The 16,223-nt window shown below is 38.3% G+C and overlaps 2 protein-coding genes across 4 annotated transcripts; both read left to right on the top strand.

The window, feature by feature from the left end:
- The first annotated feature begins 628 nt into the window (after positions 1-628).
- LOC121295757 (TLR adapter interacting with SLC15A4 on the lysosome-like) lies at positions 629-5,360 on the top strand. Of its 3 annotated transcripts, none has more exons than XM_041220774.1 (5): positions 629-695; positions 786-860; positions 1,920-1,986; positions 3,034-3,198; positions 3,743-5,360. In XM_041220774.1, the coding sequence occupies exons 4-5, from the start codon at positions 3,036-3,038 to the stop codon at positions 4,519-4,521; spliced, it is 942 nt and encodes a 313-aa protein (XP_041076708.1). In that variant the 5' UTR covers positions 629-695; positions 786-860; positions 1,920-1,986; positions 3,034-3,035; the 3' UTR covers positions 4,522-5,360. The 3 variants fall into 3 exon arrangements, with proteins under 3 accessions (XP_041076708.1, XP_041076706.1, XP_041076707.1); XM_041220772.1 differs by having other exon boundaries at positions 3,740-5,359; XM_041220773.1 differs by having other exon boundaries at positions 645-860; positions 3,740-5,359.
- A 4,379-nt stretch (positions 5,361-9,739) lies between these two features.
- LOC121295881 (nuclear receptor subfamily 0 group B member 2-like) lies at positions 9,740-11,750 on the top strand. The gene is made up of 2 exons (XM_041221001.1): positions 9,740-10,241; positions 11,518-11,750. The coding sequence occupies exons 1-2, from the start codon at positions 9,740-9,742 to the stop codon at positions 11,748-11,750; spliced, it is 735 nt and encodes a 244-aa protein (XP_041076935.1).
- The last annotated feature ends 4,473 nt before the right edge of the window (positions 11,751-16,223 follow it).

Below are 16,223 nucleotides of genomic sequence, written 5' to 3'. Positions count from 1 at the left end.
TCATTCCTCTCAAAAGAGCCAGACATAAATACTGAGCGGTACCTTTCCACTGTGGAGACTGACCGGCCGTTCTTCTAGATAAACATTGGGGGTAATGGAAGCCTTGTGATCCTTTATAGGCTGATATGAAACATAGGGAGATTTCTTTCCTTTTTTTAATATTACCAAACACTGCACACTGACATTTTTAATCCAAGTTTAAAATATAATCAAGGAGTATCTGCTTACTACATTCCTCCATACTGTAGGCTTCTGTGCTTTATAGTCTGTTGTGTATGTTCCTCATAGGAATTATAAGCTGTAAGGTACAACTCTCCCCCTTTTGTTATACTGTACATTTACCAGGTAGCACACAGAGCTGGTAACACCAATGCAGACTTTAATCCTTCTTACACATGTAACATTGGCCAGTGTACCTTTAAATAACCAACATTAAAAAATATTGTATGTATTTCACCACTGTTATGCTATATAATCTGTGCATTCAAATAAAACATGCAATTATTTACATATCATATGGACATATTTGAGCTTCCCTATAACAGCAAGCGGAACTAGGTATTGGTCAAAGAAACAGGATCTGTTGCTCCATATATGGAAATTTCACAGAAGATGTGCCTCCGTATAAACAGATAGAAACTCGCTTGATCTGAATTATGATCAGGGCTGTGCTAGCTGGTCAGGTTTGATTATATGTAAGAAGGATTTTACAGTTTCAGCTCTGTAATGTTCATCTCGGAAGAAAATACTAGTACACAATGTGAATATTTTTTGTTTATTTTCAGATGCGGTCTAACACATGAAATAAGGGAATTCTGTTATATACTATGACATGGAAATGATCTGTAAAGACTTAAAAGGTGAGTTATCTTCCAACCTGATTGGAAATATTGAATCTAAATACATTGGTCTTAGTAGCCTGCATGCATTTCCAGTTAGGAATAGTCAATACCCTCTGAGTTTGCATGATGAGATTGTTTATTATCCCATGATATGTGTTCTTAATTATCATGTATTACTCTTTCTGTATTAATGGAGAATAGCACAGTTAGAAACCAGTAATTTATTTCCCCTGGAAACAGCGAGTTAAAGAACTGCAATGGAAAATCACTCTCAAACTGACAAAGAGACTCCCTACACCCCCAAATTATATTACACTCAGTAGCTTGAGATAAAGAAGGTCCTTAGCAAATGTATCACAATTGGTCACATGGTTCTCTAGCTATATGTAAAAATGTGTGACATGCAAACATATGTAAAACTCAAAATGATATGGGTTTGGCAGTATGAACGTATGGCAGCTAACCTCTGCTATATCCCCTGGCACGGATATGCATCCCCGGATGGGTGTATTTAGGAACTGGGCACTGTCTAATTATTTTAAGTTGTTTATAATTCTTCCTTGGTATTTCTCATGCCAACCACATCATGGCTTGGGCTTTGGTCACAACTTTGTAGCTCCATCAGGTGTTAATTTTTCCAAGAAAACCCCAAAAGAACGCACACCAATACAACAGAAATTCTTACATGAATGTTTATTGGATTTTATGTTTATTGAATTTACCTCCCCTGATAAAAGATTTTGAATTAACAATGATTTCTTTTGGCAAATTTTAAACATATTTTAGAATTGTTTTACTGCTAGTAAGTGTTAATAATACAAAATATCCCATGCATTTGGGCATACTGAAAAAGCACAAACGATCCGCTTTTATTTAAAAAACAAAACAAAACAAAAAAAAACATTACATTGCCAAATGGCTGCTTCTGTTAAAATGAATTCCTGAGCTAAGTTCCTGCTTCTGAGCGGGACAGTGCCTTAACGTTATGAGCAAACATTTTCATTTGCAGAAGTCAAAGACACAGCCAGACCTATCTTACTCCAGAAGACCAGAGTGACTGTCTTGTTTGCATTACAGCCAGTCTACAGAAAGAAGAACCATTCATTTAAATTGACAGATAATTGATTGATCCGAGCACGGCTTGGTAAGTACAGATTTTGCATCTTTATCAATCTATTATACATGATTGATATACATGATTATTATTCTATCAAGCCACTGACTTAAACACCGTTCCTGTCAATAGCAGCTACGTGATCCTGTCATTGGAATGAGTTGCTAGAAATTATGCCAATGCAAATTGCCTGTCTACTTGCTGTATATGGCATCACACTATTATTTTGCCATTAACTGTATTTGTAAGTATGAGATTGTTCTTGTTATGATGTTGATTTTCAAGCAGCATTGGGACTGTGAGAGGCAAATATTTTTCATATTGAGTGTTTATTCTGTCTTTTCCATATACAATACATATCATTTGTGTGTACATGAAGTCTAAATGTTGTAAAACCTAATAAGTAACAGCACACTATTTAAAACACAGTCTGTGGGTTACAACTTGATCTATTCTAGCGTTGAGCCCCTGAACAAAGTTTTTGTTCAGTACTTCAGCCATGTCTTTAGTTATAGATATCGTTGAAAAAGTAATTTTACTGTACATGTGCTTTTGGTACAGATGAACAGCATGTGTGAATGCACCAGGATTTTCAATACCATCAGAGAGTTGGCCAGGCAAAATTGTTTGTTCTAGCAGTGTCACAATGTCTTCATAAAAAAAAAAAAAAAAAAAACATCCTAGTGATGCACACTGGGAATGAACAACTCAGGGTGCTTGAAAAGCTGATAAACTTGACAAATACCAGCGTACAAAGGTTTTTAAAATGCTTTCTAGAACAAAACATGCACCTGTTGCACTGGGGACTAGGAATTTGTTCAAGTATGAAATATGTAATGCGTCCGGTGAAGTCACTGACACTTTTCTAAGTAGAGGAAGAAACACTAGTGTACGTTGCTGATTTCCATAACATGCTCTTTACATGTATGTGTGTGTGTGGATGAAATTCTGTATCATTGAGCCATAAAAGCCAATCTTCCTCCTCCTGTCTGCATAGCTGCTAGGAACTTTGAAGTGTATTCTGAAACAGGGCACAGTGCTGGCATGATTAAGCTGACCTTTCCCTCACTGACACAGCCATGCTAGCAGAGGGCTTCATCAGGGTGCTTGGATACCAGGACAGCAGGTACACATCCACTCCCATGAGCCTCCACTGTCAGGATGGAGGGAAGAACCAGCAGGATGCACTGATAAGAGACTTTGCATTAGCGGAGTTCCCAGCATCTACTGAAGCAACACAAGGTATGCACTTGAGGGATTTCAGTATCAGGGTATAGTTAAGCTATAGGGTTAGACTACTGTATTTTGTTGTAGCTCTGTTTAATTAATCAAAGCAATTAGAAGGGAGTTGAACTTGAAGTATGTAAGCTATTATGTACAGTAGGCTATAATATGTTATGTGCCACACAGTCACAAGAGAAAGTTATCTACTATTTCACTAATCAATATTTTCCACTGTGAGAGCTTGACCAGGGTAGTGGGATAAATCCCCTTGCTCTTCAATAGCTGGACATCCAGAAATAGCCAGGAGGCTCTGTGGTCTAGTGGTTAAAGAAACAGACTTGTATCCAGCAGGTATTTGGTTCAAATCCCAGCTCAGCCACTGACTCATTGTGTGACCCTAAGCAAGTGACTCTGCAGCTGATGCATAGTTCACACATCCTAGTTTCATATCTTGTAAAGCACTTTGTGATAGTGGTTCACTATGAAAGACATTATATATAGATTATTATTACAACCACTGTTTTAGAAGTGAGCTAGTGTTTTCTCAACTTCTATTTAGCAGAGAAAAATGCAGAGCTTCCTCCGGCACAGAAGTCCACTGATTCCCTTAAGCAGCCCTCTCCACTAACTCAATGGCGGCAGTTTCCACCTTACAAACAGAAAGTGTCCTGCGCTCATCCTATTCCTGCCAGTCCCCAAGACAGCTACAATGGACTAGAGCTTTACCGTTCCTGGTCTTGCACAAGTATCTGCAAGAACTATCCGGACCTCCAGATCCGAGGGGATCACGTTGGGAACGTCAGCTCTGTTGGTTCTGGATTAGCCATCAAGGAATATGAGTATGAGACCTGTAATGGACCTCTTTTGCAATCTGGAGACCTGGAAGATCTGGAGCTGGAACATTCCACTCCAAACCACCAGGAGGATGAGCTGTACCGAGATGAACCATCGGATGAAGGCTACTTAGTTCTGGACCGCAGCATTACTTTGCAGCAGGAGCCCCTCTCCAACTCCATGCTCAACAGCTATCTGGAGAAGAAGGTACTGGAGGTCTACAAGCAGTACCTGGAGGAGAGTTTGACCAAGTGTGCCTCCCCCAGTCATACGTTGGCCCATAGCTTTGTCATGCAGAATGTCAACCACATCAGCATGCTGATCTCTCAGGAGAAGAAGATGGAAACCTCCAAGGTTCGGAGCATGGTCCTTAACTACCTGTTCAGCGCCTTCAGCGGGAACAGCTCTGAGTTCAGCACGCCCAATCTGCACTTCTCAAACCTGGAGCAGAAGAGATATCCAGAGCCCTCCAAGAAAAATACCACGATTAGCCATCAAGCCTTGTAGAAATTGAAATTAACAATACTTCCCACACATTGCAGAAGTGGATCTCAATCCCACCACTGAAGAACAATTTGAAAAATACCAGTGCATTACAGAGACAGAAACAGCAGAAAAATTCAGAGACAACAGTATTAGCATAAATGGCAACTCAGTAAATTAAGAGCAAATATTGCATAGCGGTCCTGACATGGCAACATGATGTTAGACCCAGTGATAAGTGACCAGTGCGAATTGATTGGCACAGGAACACTGGCATGCCAAAATATATAGAAATGTTAACATTGCTTTCCAGTGTACATAACAAAATTTAACACAACATCTCAACAAACAAGCGCATCTATTTCAAAGATTCTGATATATTTCTCATGCTACAATTATTCAGTAGCTGCTAAAAAAGAGGCAAATGCTACAAGATTATTGTAGGGGGCAAAATAAGGACTAGGGTTGAGAAACACTGCTGTACCTATTTAAGCAAATTGCACAATTACTATAATGATTTTAAACCCTCTGTGTGAAATGTAGAGAATCCCATTATACTTATTCCAGAATTCAGTTATTATCAGAAAATTCAGTTGCAGGTAATTCTGAGTAAAATTGTTGATGTGGTAAAGTGTTAAGAAAATCAAATTAACTTCTATATACTCCTGTGAAGCATGCATTTAGTACGGTATTTGTAAAAGTCTTTATAAAGTTAATTGTTTTAAAATTCTACAGGTGAAGCACATCCGTATGTTGGTTTTATCTGCGAACTGTATTTTAAAATTGTCTATTCCTTTTTTTTTTTGTGGCTGTACATTTTCAGTGCTTGCTTCTATGATCTTATTAAAATTTAAACTATGTTTAAAATAAAATAAAATATCAATATGTGAACAAATGCGGTGTTTCTATTTAAAAAAATAGATTAAAAATTGAAAATACAGGTACAAAACAATTATCATCAGCGTCTGTCTTATGTGATAGGGTTAAATAAATAGGGTGGATTTGATGTCCAAAAAAGCACAGCAAAGTAATATTTTAAAGGTGTCCCATACATTTGAAAAGGTGACGCCATTCATGGTTTAGAAATATGATTTTTTTTTTTTTTTTTTAATTATAATATTTCAGTTACAGTGCAGAAGTGGGCGGTTTCAACTATGTGATCAGAAGACTGGTATATCAATATTCATGAGATTAAGATTGAAAGTTCCACATGTGTAATGTACCTTACAACAGCTTTCAAAAGCATTCCTTTTTTATAAGAGCATTATTTAGGAATACAATCAATTATGTGGTACACTGTGGTAAAAGCATAGGGACATGTATTAAACAGAGGGGTACTGGAGGAAGTGTATGCCCACAGCAAAACACAGATAGGTACAAGAAGTCACATACACAGCTATTATAGCTCATGTATTAGGTTCCAGACCATTCATCTTTTTGGCTGCCTGCTGTTTGGGTGTGGAAACCAAAGATTTGATGGGAACAGCAGTTGGCAAAGCCTAGCGCGTGGGAAACGGGGATGCAGTGTCCTTGAGGCAGGAGGGGTTGTGTTATTAGAGATGCTGGAAGAGAATAGAAGACCTTCTCCCAGTTAATATGAAACGGAACACAGTGAACACAAGTTCCTGGAGACCTTGCATTCAAAGGGTCTTGGAAACTAATGAAAAGGATAATTACTCGACAGCAACAAAAAGGAAGCTGCTTCCTGTGTAACAGTAAGCAAGGATGAACGCTTCTTAATGGTGCTCATCAAGCCAAATAGACACCAACAACAAAGACAGCAGCTGACACGTCTATTAGTGTTCTGATCCCACAGTTTCTTTCTTTCTTTTTACTGTTATTATCACTTGTGTTGAGCGTTTCTACAGAAAGGACAGCCTTGTGCTGACAAGGTTACAAACAAAATTAAAGCCTCTCCAGATTTAACTGTTCTGAAGGATCACAAGGATACGGGCAGCAGCAAGGTCAATACAGGCAAGGTTAATAAAAGCTCTAGGTTAGAGTAAATGAGGGGCTATGAGTGCTAGTGGAGAGCTGTTCAGAAACCCTGTAGTCAGTGTCTTAGTAATAGAAAAGTCTTCTGTGTTTTTTTGTCAAAATGTTTACCTGAAATAATAATAATAATAATAATAATAATAATAATAATAATAATAATAATAATAATAATAATAATAATAATAGTTATTAATATTATTATTATATTATTTAGTTAATACATTTTTATATTATACATTCAATAGACCATACTCCTGTTATTTTAATTTTGTAACTTGTACACAGTTGGTTTTTATTCTTTAATCCACGCGGAGTGTCTGATAAATAAAAAAGACCGTCAATAAAGCCAATGAACTGTGGTCATATCCAGGTAAATCATTGTAGGATAAGTTGGGGCACTGAAGCAAATAATTTTACATTCAACACACAACAACACCAGCATATCACAATTGTTGGCAAGTTAGCCTGATGAGAAAGAATCGCTAAAAACTCATGTTCATGTTTGGCACTGGAATCCAATTCAACATGAAATTAAAGGTCAGAGAAGAGTTGACAACCCACCTTAAAGAGTAACTTCCTGCACCACCAAGGGAATCAGCCTGGAGCTGAACAGGAATTGAGGGGCACCGTATTCTGTATTGATCACTGGGACAATGAATAAATGTTCCCACTAGGGAGGCTGCACTGCAAGCACACTATCAAGAACTGTCGAGTCTACCTGGTGTAAGCCTTGGGCTGTTAGATTTGCTACTGTCAGGCTGCAGCTTAACTTCCAGCACTGCATGGAAGCGTGGCCTTGCTGGAGATTTACACTGCAGTAATTAAAGCGCACGGCCACGGGGCCTTCCTGTAACAGAAACAGGCTTTATGGAAACACCAAGGCCAGTCCTGTCACAATAATCAACTACATAAGTCAACAGAAGCTCCAGCTTCAGTCAACCTGGGAAACTTATAGTTCCTCTTAAGGAGGGTGAAGCATTGTAGCACACAATGGCACTGTATCGACAGCAGCTGGGTGCTCAGACGCATCTACTGGTCTCCATATATAAGTATACTAGACATGGTAATAGCACAGCAAAGTTTAGGAAAGCATTGTGAAAGCTAAATAAACCATACACAAGCGCTCTCTCTCTCTCTCTCTCTCTCTGGTAACTCTGTGGTTACCCATAAATGCAAAATATAAGCATGGGAAAAGTCTGGTAATCTGTGAACACATTTACCATGGAAACCTTCTAAGGGTTATGCAGCAGCAGCAACGCAATAGATTTGAGACAAATATTGCACCCCTACAGATGACAGGATGTAATGGTATTGAAGAGTTATTCATTTTTTGCTTAAATTTAGTGAATATATACTGTAGTTACTTATTTATGATGATATGAAGATCTGAAACATAATATTATTGACATTTTTGATAGACAAAAATGTAGTTTACAGGTACTATATATTATTAACTAACTAAATATTTGCTAATATGTTAGTGAGCTATTTGTAAACAATAAACTAAAACAGTACCCCTTTAAATAGCATAATCAAAACCTGTAAAAGCTTCAAGAAACAACAGCAATACAGATTTGATTTGGGTAACTTGTGAGAATTGCTTGAAAATGTTTAAGATTTTTGCTTCAACTTTTGCCAGAAAATGATACCAGAAGTAGCGTTGTGATTCACAGCCTTGTTTATTTCTGGTCCACTTGTAGTTCTGAGAGTCAGACTGCACTGAGAACTCTGAGAACTACAACCCCAACACTGCCTGGAGTCTACAAAACAGAGGGAAGTAAAGTTGATGCCCCAGAACCTCACTTTCCATTATTCTTCTTTCATGTGTTATTTTTCAAAGCAATATTTCCTAATCATTTTTGGGAACACAATATGCCATTTCCCTCTTTTGCCTTTACAAAAAGTAAAGGGGTGTTTACACACAGAACTTTCACTTCCCATATTAAATTTTTTTCCTGGCAAATTTCCATTTCAGTATATTATACTTTTCCCATGCTCCTTTGCAATTTCCCAGTGGTTTAACATAAGCCTTCTTGGCTGTGGTTTCCCTTGCTTGGTTGTGTTTTGAATTACATCCACTAAGACCTATGTTATCACCACATTACTGTAATACAGTTATAAGGGTAGGGGCAAGGCTCATACTATATGTTGTGGCTGTGCTTCTGTTTGTGTGTTTACAGTATATCACAGGGAATTGGCTCTTGTTAGGGTAATTAAGTGCTAATTACATTTTGATTTGTGCATTGGGGAACAAAACAAGAAAAAGAAAAACATCTCTGTTAATGGCTTGTTGTTTAGATCTGTGATGCACTGGCAGCTGCTCATCACTGGTTAACAAAACTGAAGTCAAGTTTACAGATCAAATTACAAAACTTAAGGAAAAAAAAACCTGGGCTTACTGTTTTCTGTCAACCGGCGAGAGCACCTAAGTGATGACAATTACTGCATGGTGTGAACGAGTGTTCGATTGATCACCACTTGCTGCTTTCTGGTATATTGATAAGGAAGAAAATAAGAAAGAAATCTCTAAAACATTAACATTATCTTAACCTATTAAGTGTCATTGTCCTCCTTTGAGGACAGGCTACTTTGTATTTTTTTTGGAGTATTTTAAACTGGCACCTACCTATTACTTAAATATTCTCTTTACCTATATTGTTAACTTATTCTAATTTTGTTACCCGCAAAAGTTAAGTCAAAATGTAATGTATCCGATTACATAAATACAGCTTGTGTTCTGATTTGTTTCAAAGAAAAATTAATTTGATACTTAATGGGTTCATTCCTGCACAAAGGTATCCCACCTACACTATTGGATAGAAGTAGGGTCCCAGTGGAAGTAAGACGCACAACTGTAGTTAGGTTGCATTGTGTACTGTTTTCCTTCTACACATTCAGAAACTTTCTTTTTAACGAATCTGCCTTACCTTAGTGCACAGAAATATCGCTTAATAAGTTGGAAAACAATTTGATTCGATTAGCTAGCTTTAATCCCTGTCATTTAAAAAAAAAAAATTGCAATTGCAATTCTGACCTTGGAAGTTGCAAACAGTGCTGTTCAAGGCTAACAGGAAGCCAGGAATACAAAATTATCTATCAGCGCTCTTCTCTTTCTTTCTTTCTTTCTTTCTTTCTTTCTTTCTCTCTCTCTCTCTCTCTCTTTTCACCTCTCCTCACTCACGTAACATCATAACCGTTCAGTGTGAGCAAGAGGACACAGTAATGACAGGTCAGCCACTGCAGCCTGATGGCTTCCAGCTCAAACCACGGTCTGCTGCTGATGGGCAGGTGCAGCTGTCAGGGGCAGGAGAAGTGTAGCACCAGCATCCTCTACCAGCTCCTGAACCCGGGCTGCCAGTGTGGGGCTGCCGAAGAGAGAGCGCTTTTATCCCTGCGGGCCACTAGCAAGGCAGCCTCCGAGGTACTGCTGAAAACGGTGGAGTTTGTAAAGAACCTGCCCTCCTTCCTGGCACTGCCCCCCCAGGACCAAGACAAGCTACTCCAGGCAGGCTGGGCATCACTCTTTCTGCTGGGTTTGGCTCAGGAGAAGGTGGACTTCCACTTGGCATCACCCAGGAAGAGCATCCTGCTGGGGATCCTGACAGAGAAGCAGCAGCAACAGGGAGACCCCGGGGGACAATACAGGGAGAAGCTGGGGAAAGCCAGAGAGTTCTTAACCCAGTGCTGGAGTATGGATATAAGCACCAATGAATATGTCTATCTCAAAGGGATTGTCCTCTTCAGTCCTGGTGAGCCACCAGACAGACCTTTTTTTAAATATTTGTTAGTTTTCTTTATGAATATCATTGGTCACGTTTTAAAGTAAGCTGCATTGAGTACACTGTTTTGTTTCTTAGTGGAGTTAAATTTACAACACTAGAATTTAACTCTGACATTTCACCTTGAAGGTTGCTTTTGAGTATTTCTTTTCTTATCATTTTGTGTTTTCTTCTTTTAGAGACACTGGTGGATCTACATTTTATGCTGCCAAAAACATTATGTAGTATTGCCAGACTGAAGTGTCAGTGAGGCCTCTGTTCTAGCTCCAATACCCCAGTAGCGGACAGGACATCCCTGGGATTTGGCTACAATATTCTGTGCTTCAGCAGACGTATACCATTGAAAGTCTGCAATAATTGTAGTAATTAATATTTAATAATATTCATATAGTTGGCTTTAAAGGTAGCATGTTTTGTATCGAGTGGAACTGTGGGATGTAGGAGTTATGGAGGTATTGTAGTAAACGGTAGGATTTCTGATGGGTATGACGTGGAGCTAGTTGTTTCTAAATGTTGCAATGCACTGCTGTACATTTTCCACTGCTCTGACCACAGAGCATTATTTGTTTGCTTAATTTATTTTACTGGGAAAAAAATACCTTACTGACATTTGCTGTTGAACTCGGTCGCCTACGCTAGAGCAGAGGGAGACAGAACCGCACATGAAATTAATTCCACAATCCAATGGAACGCTGGAGATTAGCTGCTATTTGTGACACCTGTAACTTTTCCAGGACCCCACTGAAAATTAAACCTTGCTCTCAGCTCTATTAGCCATCTTCAAGAGAGCAGAAGTTGGGTGACTGTCTGTCTGTAGTTTACATTAAATAAGTAGCTTCAAATGTTATTTTTTTGTGTTTATTTTTTTCAATTATTTGAGTGGTACTATTATGAGATATCAGTGCTCCAGTTATGAGTTCTTATATATATTTTTTTCTCTACATCAGGCTTTATTTGTCTCTTACTGTAGCTTGCCTGAATAATCCTAAATGCACTGAGCAGAACTCAGTGACAAAGTGAAAATTGTATCAGCTAAATAACAGAGCAATACTGGAGCAACATGGCCAAATACCTCGAGCATAGAGTTAGTTTTCAACTAAAGCTAGTTAGTCAACAATCTACAGTATACTGACTAGTTGATGTGTTATATTATGTTCTTTGGCTATGAAGCTCAAATGTCTGCTGTAATGTGTTGAACTGTAACCTTTAACCTTGAACTCCTGGCCTTGTGTCTGATCCTCCCCAGCTGTCCCAGACTTGCTGTGTCCCCATCACATCCACTACCTTCAGCAGGAAGCCAAGATGACCTTACAGGAGCACCTCAGCTCCCTGCACCCCAGCGCCCCCTCTCGACTCGCCCAGCTTCTCCTGACCCTCGACTCCCTGCAGGCCATCAGTGCCAGGGGCATCACAGAGCTCTTCTTCCAGCCAATCATAGGAAACACAGCCACGGAGGCGCATCTGCGGGAGCTGCTTTAGAAAGCTAATCTAATCTAAAGCTAATTTCAGCTTTAATATTTTGTCTGGATGTATTTCACATGCTGTGCTTTTTACATGTGCATGCTTAGTTGCAGATATATGAATTTCATCATACCTTATCAACAAGAAAGACAACTTGTTCCAGAATTCCTGCTGCATTTACACACTGTTGTGACCTTTCTTCTCATCGTCAGTATTTGTATTATTAAACAGGATGTTGATGGTACGTGCATCCAGTCCTGCTGTTAGTTTAAAACAATATTGGGGATTCCGGAGGGAGCGTTGCATTGGCTCCTGCGGGTTAAGGAGGACTGTGTCTCTTCATCGCCCTCCAGAGGCTGGAAGCTTGCTGACATCTGCTCTCGACTTCCTAGGTGAAAAAAAGGAGTTTGGGGTTCGAAGGCGGCCCACTAAAACAGCTGAGCACTCTACATATAAATAAAGAAAGAAAAAATAACCCAATTTCCGCCACACTCATTTATTAACAGTACTGCAATTACAAATGTGTGTCTTTTACTTGTTTTTCATTGTTATTTTAATTAGAGGTAGGTTGTTTTGCTCTGTATTGTCAATTACACATTTATTAGTGTTATTATCCTTACTGCATTTGATTAAACAGCAAAACACCCTGATGGGCTAAAATGTGAACAAATAAACATATATAGAGAGAAATAATCAATGATAATATTATAAAATTTTAAAACTGTCGATTTGGTTTATGGCATATGGTAACTATTCATATCCTTATTGGATATCATTAACACATTTTCTTAATTATCTTACTTCTAAAAGCATCAGCATGTTTGTTGAAGGGTTAATATCTGAACTTCTGCTAAGAAGTATTCATTCAAAGGCCGCCATGTTTTGCTAAAATGAAGTACTGCAAGTCAATATAATTTTTTTTTTGTTTGTATTTAAATTAACACAGGTTTATTATGCAGGAGCCATAACATGAGTGTGTTACAATCAAGTGTTTTTGGTCAAAAATGATTTAAACATCATTATTATACAAAACACAATTATCCAGGGCTGGAAGGAATTGTGCCCAGACCAACATTTTGAACCAGTAGTTTAACCAGAATACCTGGGGCAACATGCCTGCTCTACTCTGAAATAATGCCATGGCTTCTTTATTTTCAGATAATCATGTTAACAAGGTACAAAAAATACAATCTTTTTAGAATGTTTCAGACAGAAATAGAATGTTTTGTGGACAATGCTTACTTGAAAGCATTTATACTAGAAAGGAAGGGGGGAGAAATCAACAAAAAAACAGAAAGGAGACCGCATCAAAACAAGAACAACAACTCAGGTAAGACAACCATTAAATGTATTTATCTAAATGCTAGAAGTATCAGAAACAAAATTCTAGAACTTGAAGCTACTGCACTAACAGGTAACTATGATGTGATAGGTGTTACAGAAACGTGGTTGTCTGAGAGTGATGGGGACGAATATAATATTTGTGGGTATACACTGTATAGGAAAGACAGGCAGGACAGAAGAGGAAGAGGGGTAGCGCTATACATAAGAAACAATCTTGAAGCCCAGGTGTTAAACCTGGACAAAGAAAATAAAACAGAATCAATATGGGTCAGAATAACAGACAAAAATTCAAAGGGCATAATAATAGGAGCATGCTATAGACCGCCAGATTCAGACGGTGAGCAAAATAATCTGTTATACAATGACATTAGAAATGCGTGTAGCAAAGGAGAAGCCATACTAATGGGGGGTTTCAACTTCCCCCAAATAAAATGGGAAAACCCGATGGGTAGCACAAAGGATGAAACAGAAATGGTGGAAATGACAAATGACTGCTTCCTAACACAATTTGTCAAGGCACCGACTAGAGGGGAGGCATGCCTTGATTTAGTCTTTTCAAATAACGAAGATAGAACAGAACAGAACAGAACAGAACTAAAACAGAGGTCAGAGAACCACTGGCAAACTCAGACCACAACATGGTCTCATTTGAAGTGTTTTTTAAAACCCCAAAAGTAATGACTAAAGCTAAGGTTTACAATTTTAGAAAAGCAAACTATGAAGGTATGAAACAGAGACTAACAGAAGTAGATTGGAGTAAAATAGAGAAAACACCCACAGAAGAAGGATGGTTGTTCTTCAAAAATGTAGTACTAGAGGCGCAAAACAATTATATCCCTAAAGTAGACAAATCTAAATGTAAAACTAAATTGCCAAAATGGTTTAATAGATCAATTAAAAAAAATATTCAGCGAAAAAAGGCACTTTACAGAGCATTATAAAAGGACCAAAAAGAAAGTACGCAGAAAGAGTACACAGAACTGCAAACGCAAGTCAAAAAGGAAGTTAGAAAGGCCAAGAGAGAAATAGAAATGAACATTGCTAAGGGAGCTAAAACCAATTCCAAAATGTTTTTCCAATATTACAACAGCAAGAGAACATTCAAAGAGGAGATTAAATGTTTAAGAGATACAAATGGCAAAATTGTAGATGAAGAAAAAAAAATAGCAAATATATTAAATGATTACTTTTCACAAGTTTTTACAAAGGAAGATACTGACAACATGCTCCACATGTCATCCAGTTCCTATCCAGTTTTAAATAACTTTAGCATAACTGAGGCAGAAGTGTTAAAGGGACTAGGAGCTCTTAAAATAAACAAATCCCCTGGGCCAGATGAGATCCTCCCAGTAGTACTCAAAGAAATGAAAGAAGTAATTTACAAACCGCTAACCAAGATCATGCAGCAGTCTCTTGACACAGGGGTGGTACCGACAGACTGGAAAATTGCAAACGTAATACCGATCCACAAAAAAGGAAACAAAACTGAACCAGGTAACTACAGACCAGTAAGCCTGACTTCTATTATATGCAAACTTATGGAAACTATAATAAGATCCAAAATGGAAAATTACCTATATGGTAACAGGGTCCTGGGAGACAGTCAACATGGTTTTAGGAAAGGGAGATCGTGTCTAACTAACTTGCTTGATTTTTTTGAGGATGCAACATCAATAATGGATAATTGCAAAGCATATGACATGGTTTATTTAGATTTCCAGAAAGCTTTTGACAAAGTCCCGCACAAAAGATTAATTCTCAAACTGAACGCAGTTGGGATTCAAGGAAACACATGTACATGGATTAGGGAGTGGTTAACATGTAGAAAACAGAAAGTACTGATTAGAGGAAAAACCTCAGAATGGAGTGTGGTAACCAGTGGTGTACCACAGGGATCAGTATTAGGTCCTCTGCTATTCCTAATCTACATTAATGATTTAGATTCTGGTATAGTAAGCAAACTTGTTAAATTTGCAGACGACACAAAAGTAGGAGGAGTGGCAAACACTGTTGCAGCAGCAAAGGTCATTCAAAATGATCTAGACAAGATTCAGAACTGGGCAGACACATGGCAAATGACATTTAATAGAGAAAAGTGTAAGGTACTGCACGCAGGAAATAAAAATGTACATTATAAATATCATATGGGAGATACTGAAATTGGAGAAGGAATCTATGAAAAAGACCTAGGAGTTTTTGTTGACTCAGAAATGTGTTCATCTAGACAATGTGGGGAAGCTATAAAAAAGGCTAACAAGATGCTCGGATACATTGTGAAAAGTGTTGAATTTAAATCAAGGGAAGTAATGTTAAAACTGTACAATACACTAGTAAGACCTCATCTTGAATATTGTGTGCAGTTCTGGTCACCTCGCTATAAAAAAGATATTGCTGCTCTAGAAAGAGTGCAAAGAAGAGCGACCAGAATTATTCCGGGCTTAAAAGGCATGTCATATGCAGACAGGCTAAAAGAATTGAATCTGTTCAGTCTTGAACAAAGAAGACTACATGGCGATCTAATTCAAGCATTCAAAATTCTAAAAGGTATTGACAGTGTCGACCCAAGGGACTTTTTCAGCCTGAAAAAAAAAACAAGGACCAGGGGTCACAAATGGAGATTAGACAAAGGGGCATTCAGAACAGAAAATAGGAGGCACTTTTTTACACAGAGAATTGTGAGGGTCTGGAATCAACTCCCCAGTAATGTTGTTGAAGCTGACACCCTGGGATCCTTCAAGAAGCTGCTTGATGAGATTTTGGGATCAATAAGCTACTAACAACCAAACGAGCAAGATGGGCCGAATGGCCTCCTCTCGTTTGTAAACTTTCTTATGTTCTTATGTTCTTATGAAATAATTCCAATATAATATTGGCATGTCAGTAGTTTGATTTGGAACCAAAACTGTCCTAAGCAGATCAATTCCTAGTCACATCTCTTTTCTAAGGCTAAATAACTCAGCAGGACTACTGTGACTTGGTTATAGCAATGCCCACCGAACCGGATTTAATGGAGTGATCACCAGGATTAAAATCAATGTTCTTACTCTTTCTCATTAGCGATTACCACTGATCATTCTTAACTGTATAACAAAGTGACTATTGCTTTCTGGTATCCATTCACATTGTGTACTGTATGTCAAGTCCATT

The sequence above is a fragment of the Polyodon spathula genome, chromosome 20 (genome assembly GCF_017654505.1).
Source record: "Polyodon spathula isolate WHYD16114869_AA chromosome 20, ASM1765450v1, whole genome shotgun sequence".
Lineage (NCBI taxonomy): Eukaryota > Metazoa > Chordata > Actinopteri > Acipenseriformes > Polyodontidae > Polyodon > Polyodon spathula.
The sequence above is the reverse complement of the archived record's forward strand: the minus strand, read 5'-3'. Positions and strand labels throughout refer to the sequence as shown.

Coding starts and splice junctions, on each gene's coding strand:
- LOC121295757 (XM_041220772.1), top strand. CDS start 3,036: ATGCTAGCAGAGGGCTTCATCAGGGTGCTTGGATACCAGGACAGCAGG. Junction 3,199..3,739: donor ATCTACTGAAGCAACACAAG/GTATGCACTTGA, acceptor ACTTCTATTTAG/CAGAGAAAAATGCAGAGCTT.
- LOC121295881 (XM_041221001.1), top strand. CDS start 9,740: ATGGCTTCCAGCTCAAACCACGGTCTGCTGCTGATGGGCAGGTGCAGC. Junction 10,242..11,517: donor GATTGTCCTCTTCAGTCCTG/GTGAGCCACCAG, acceptor GATCCTCCCCAG/CTGTCCCAGACTTGCTGTGT.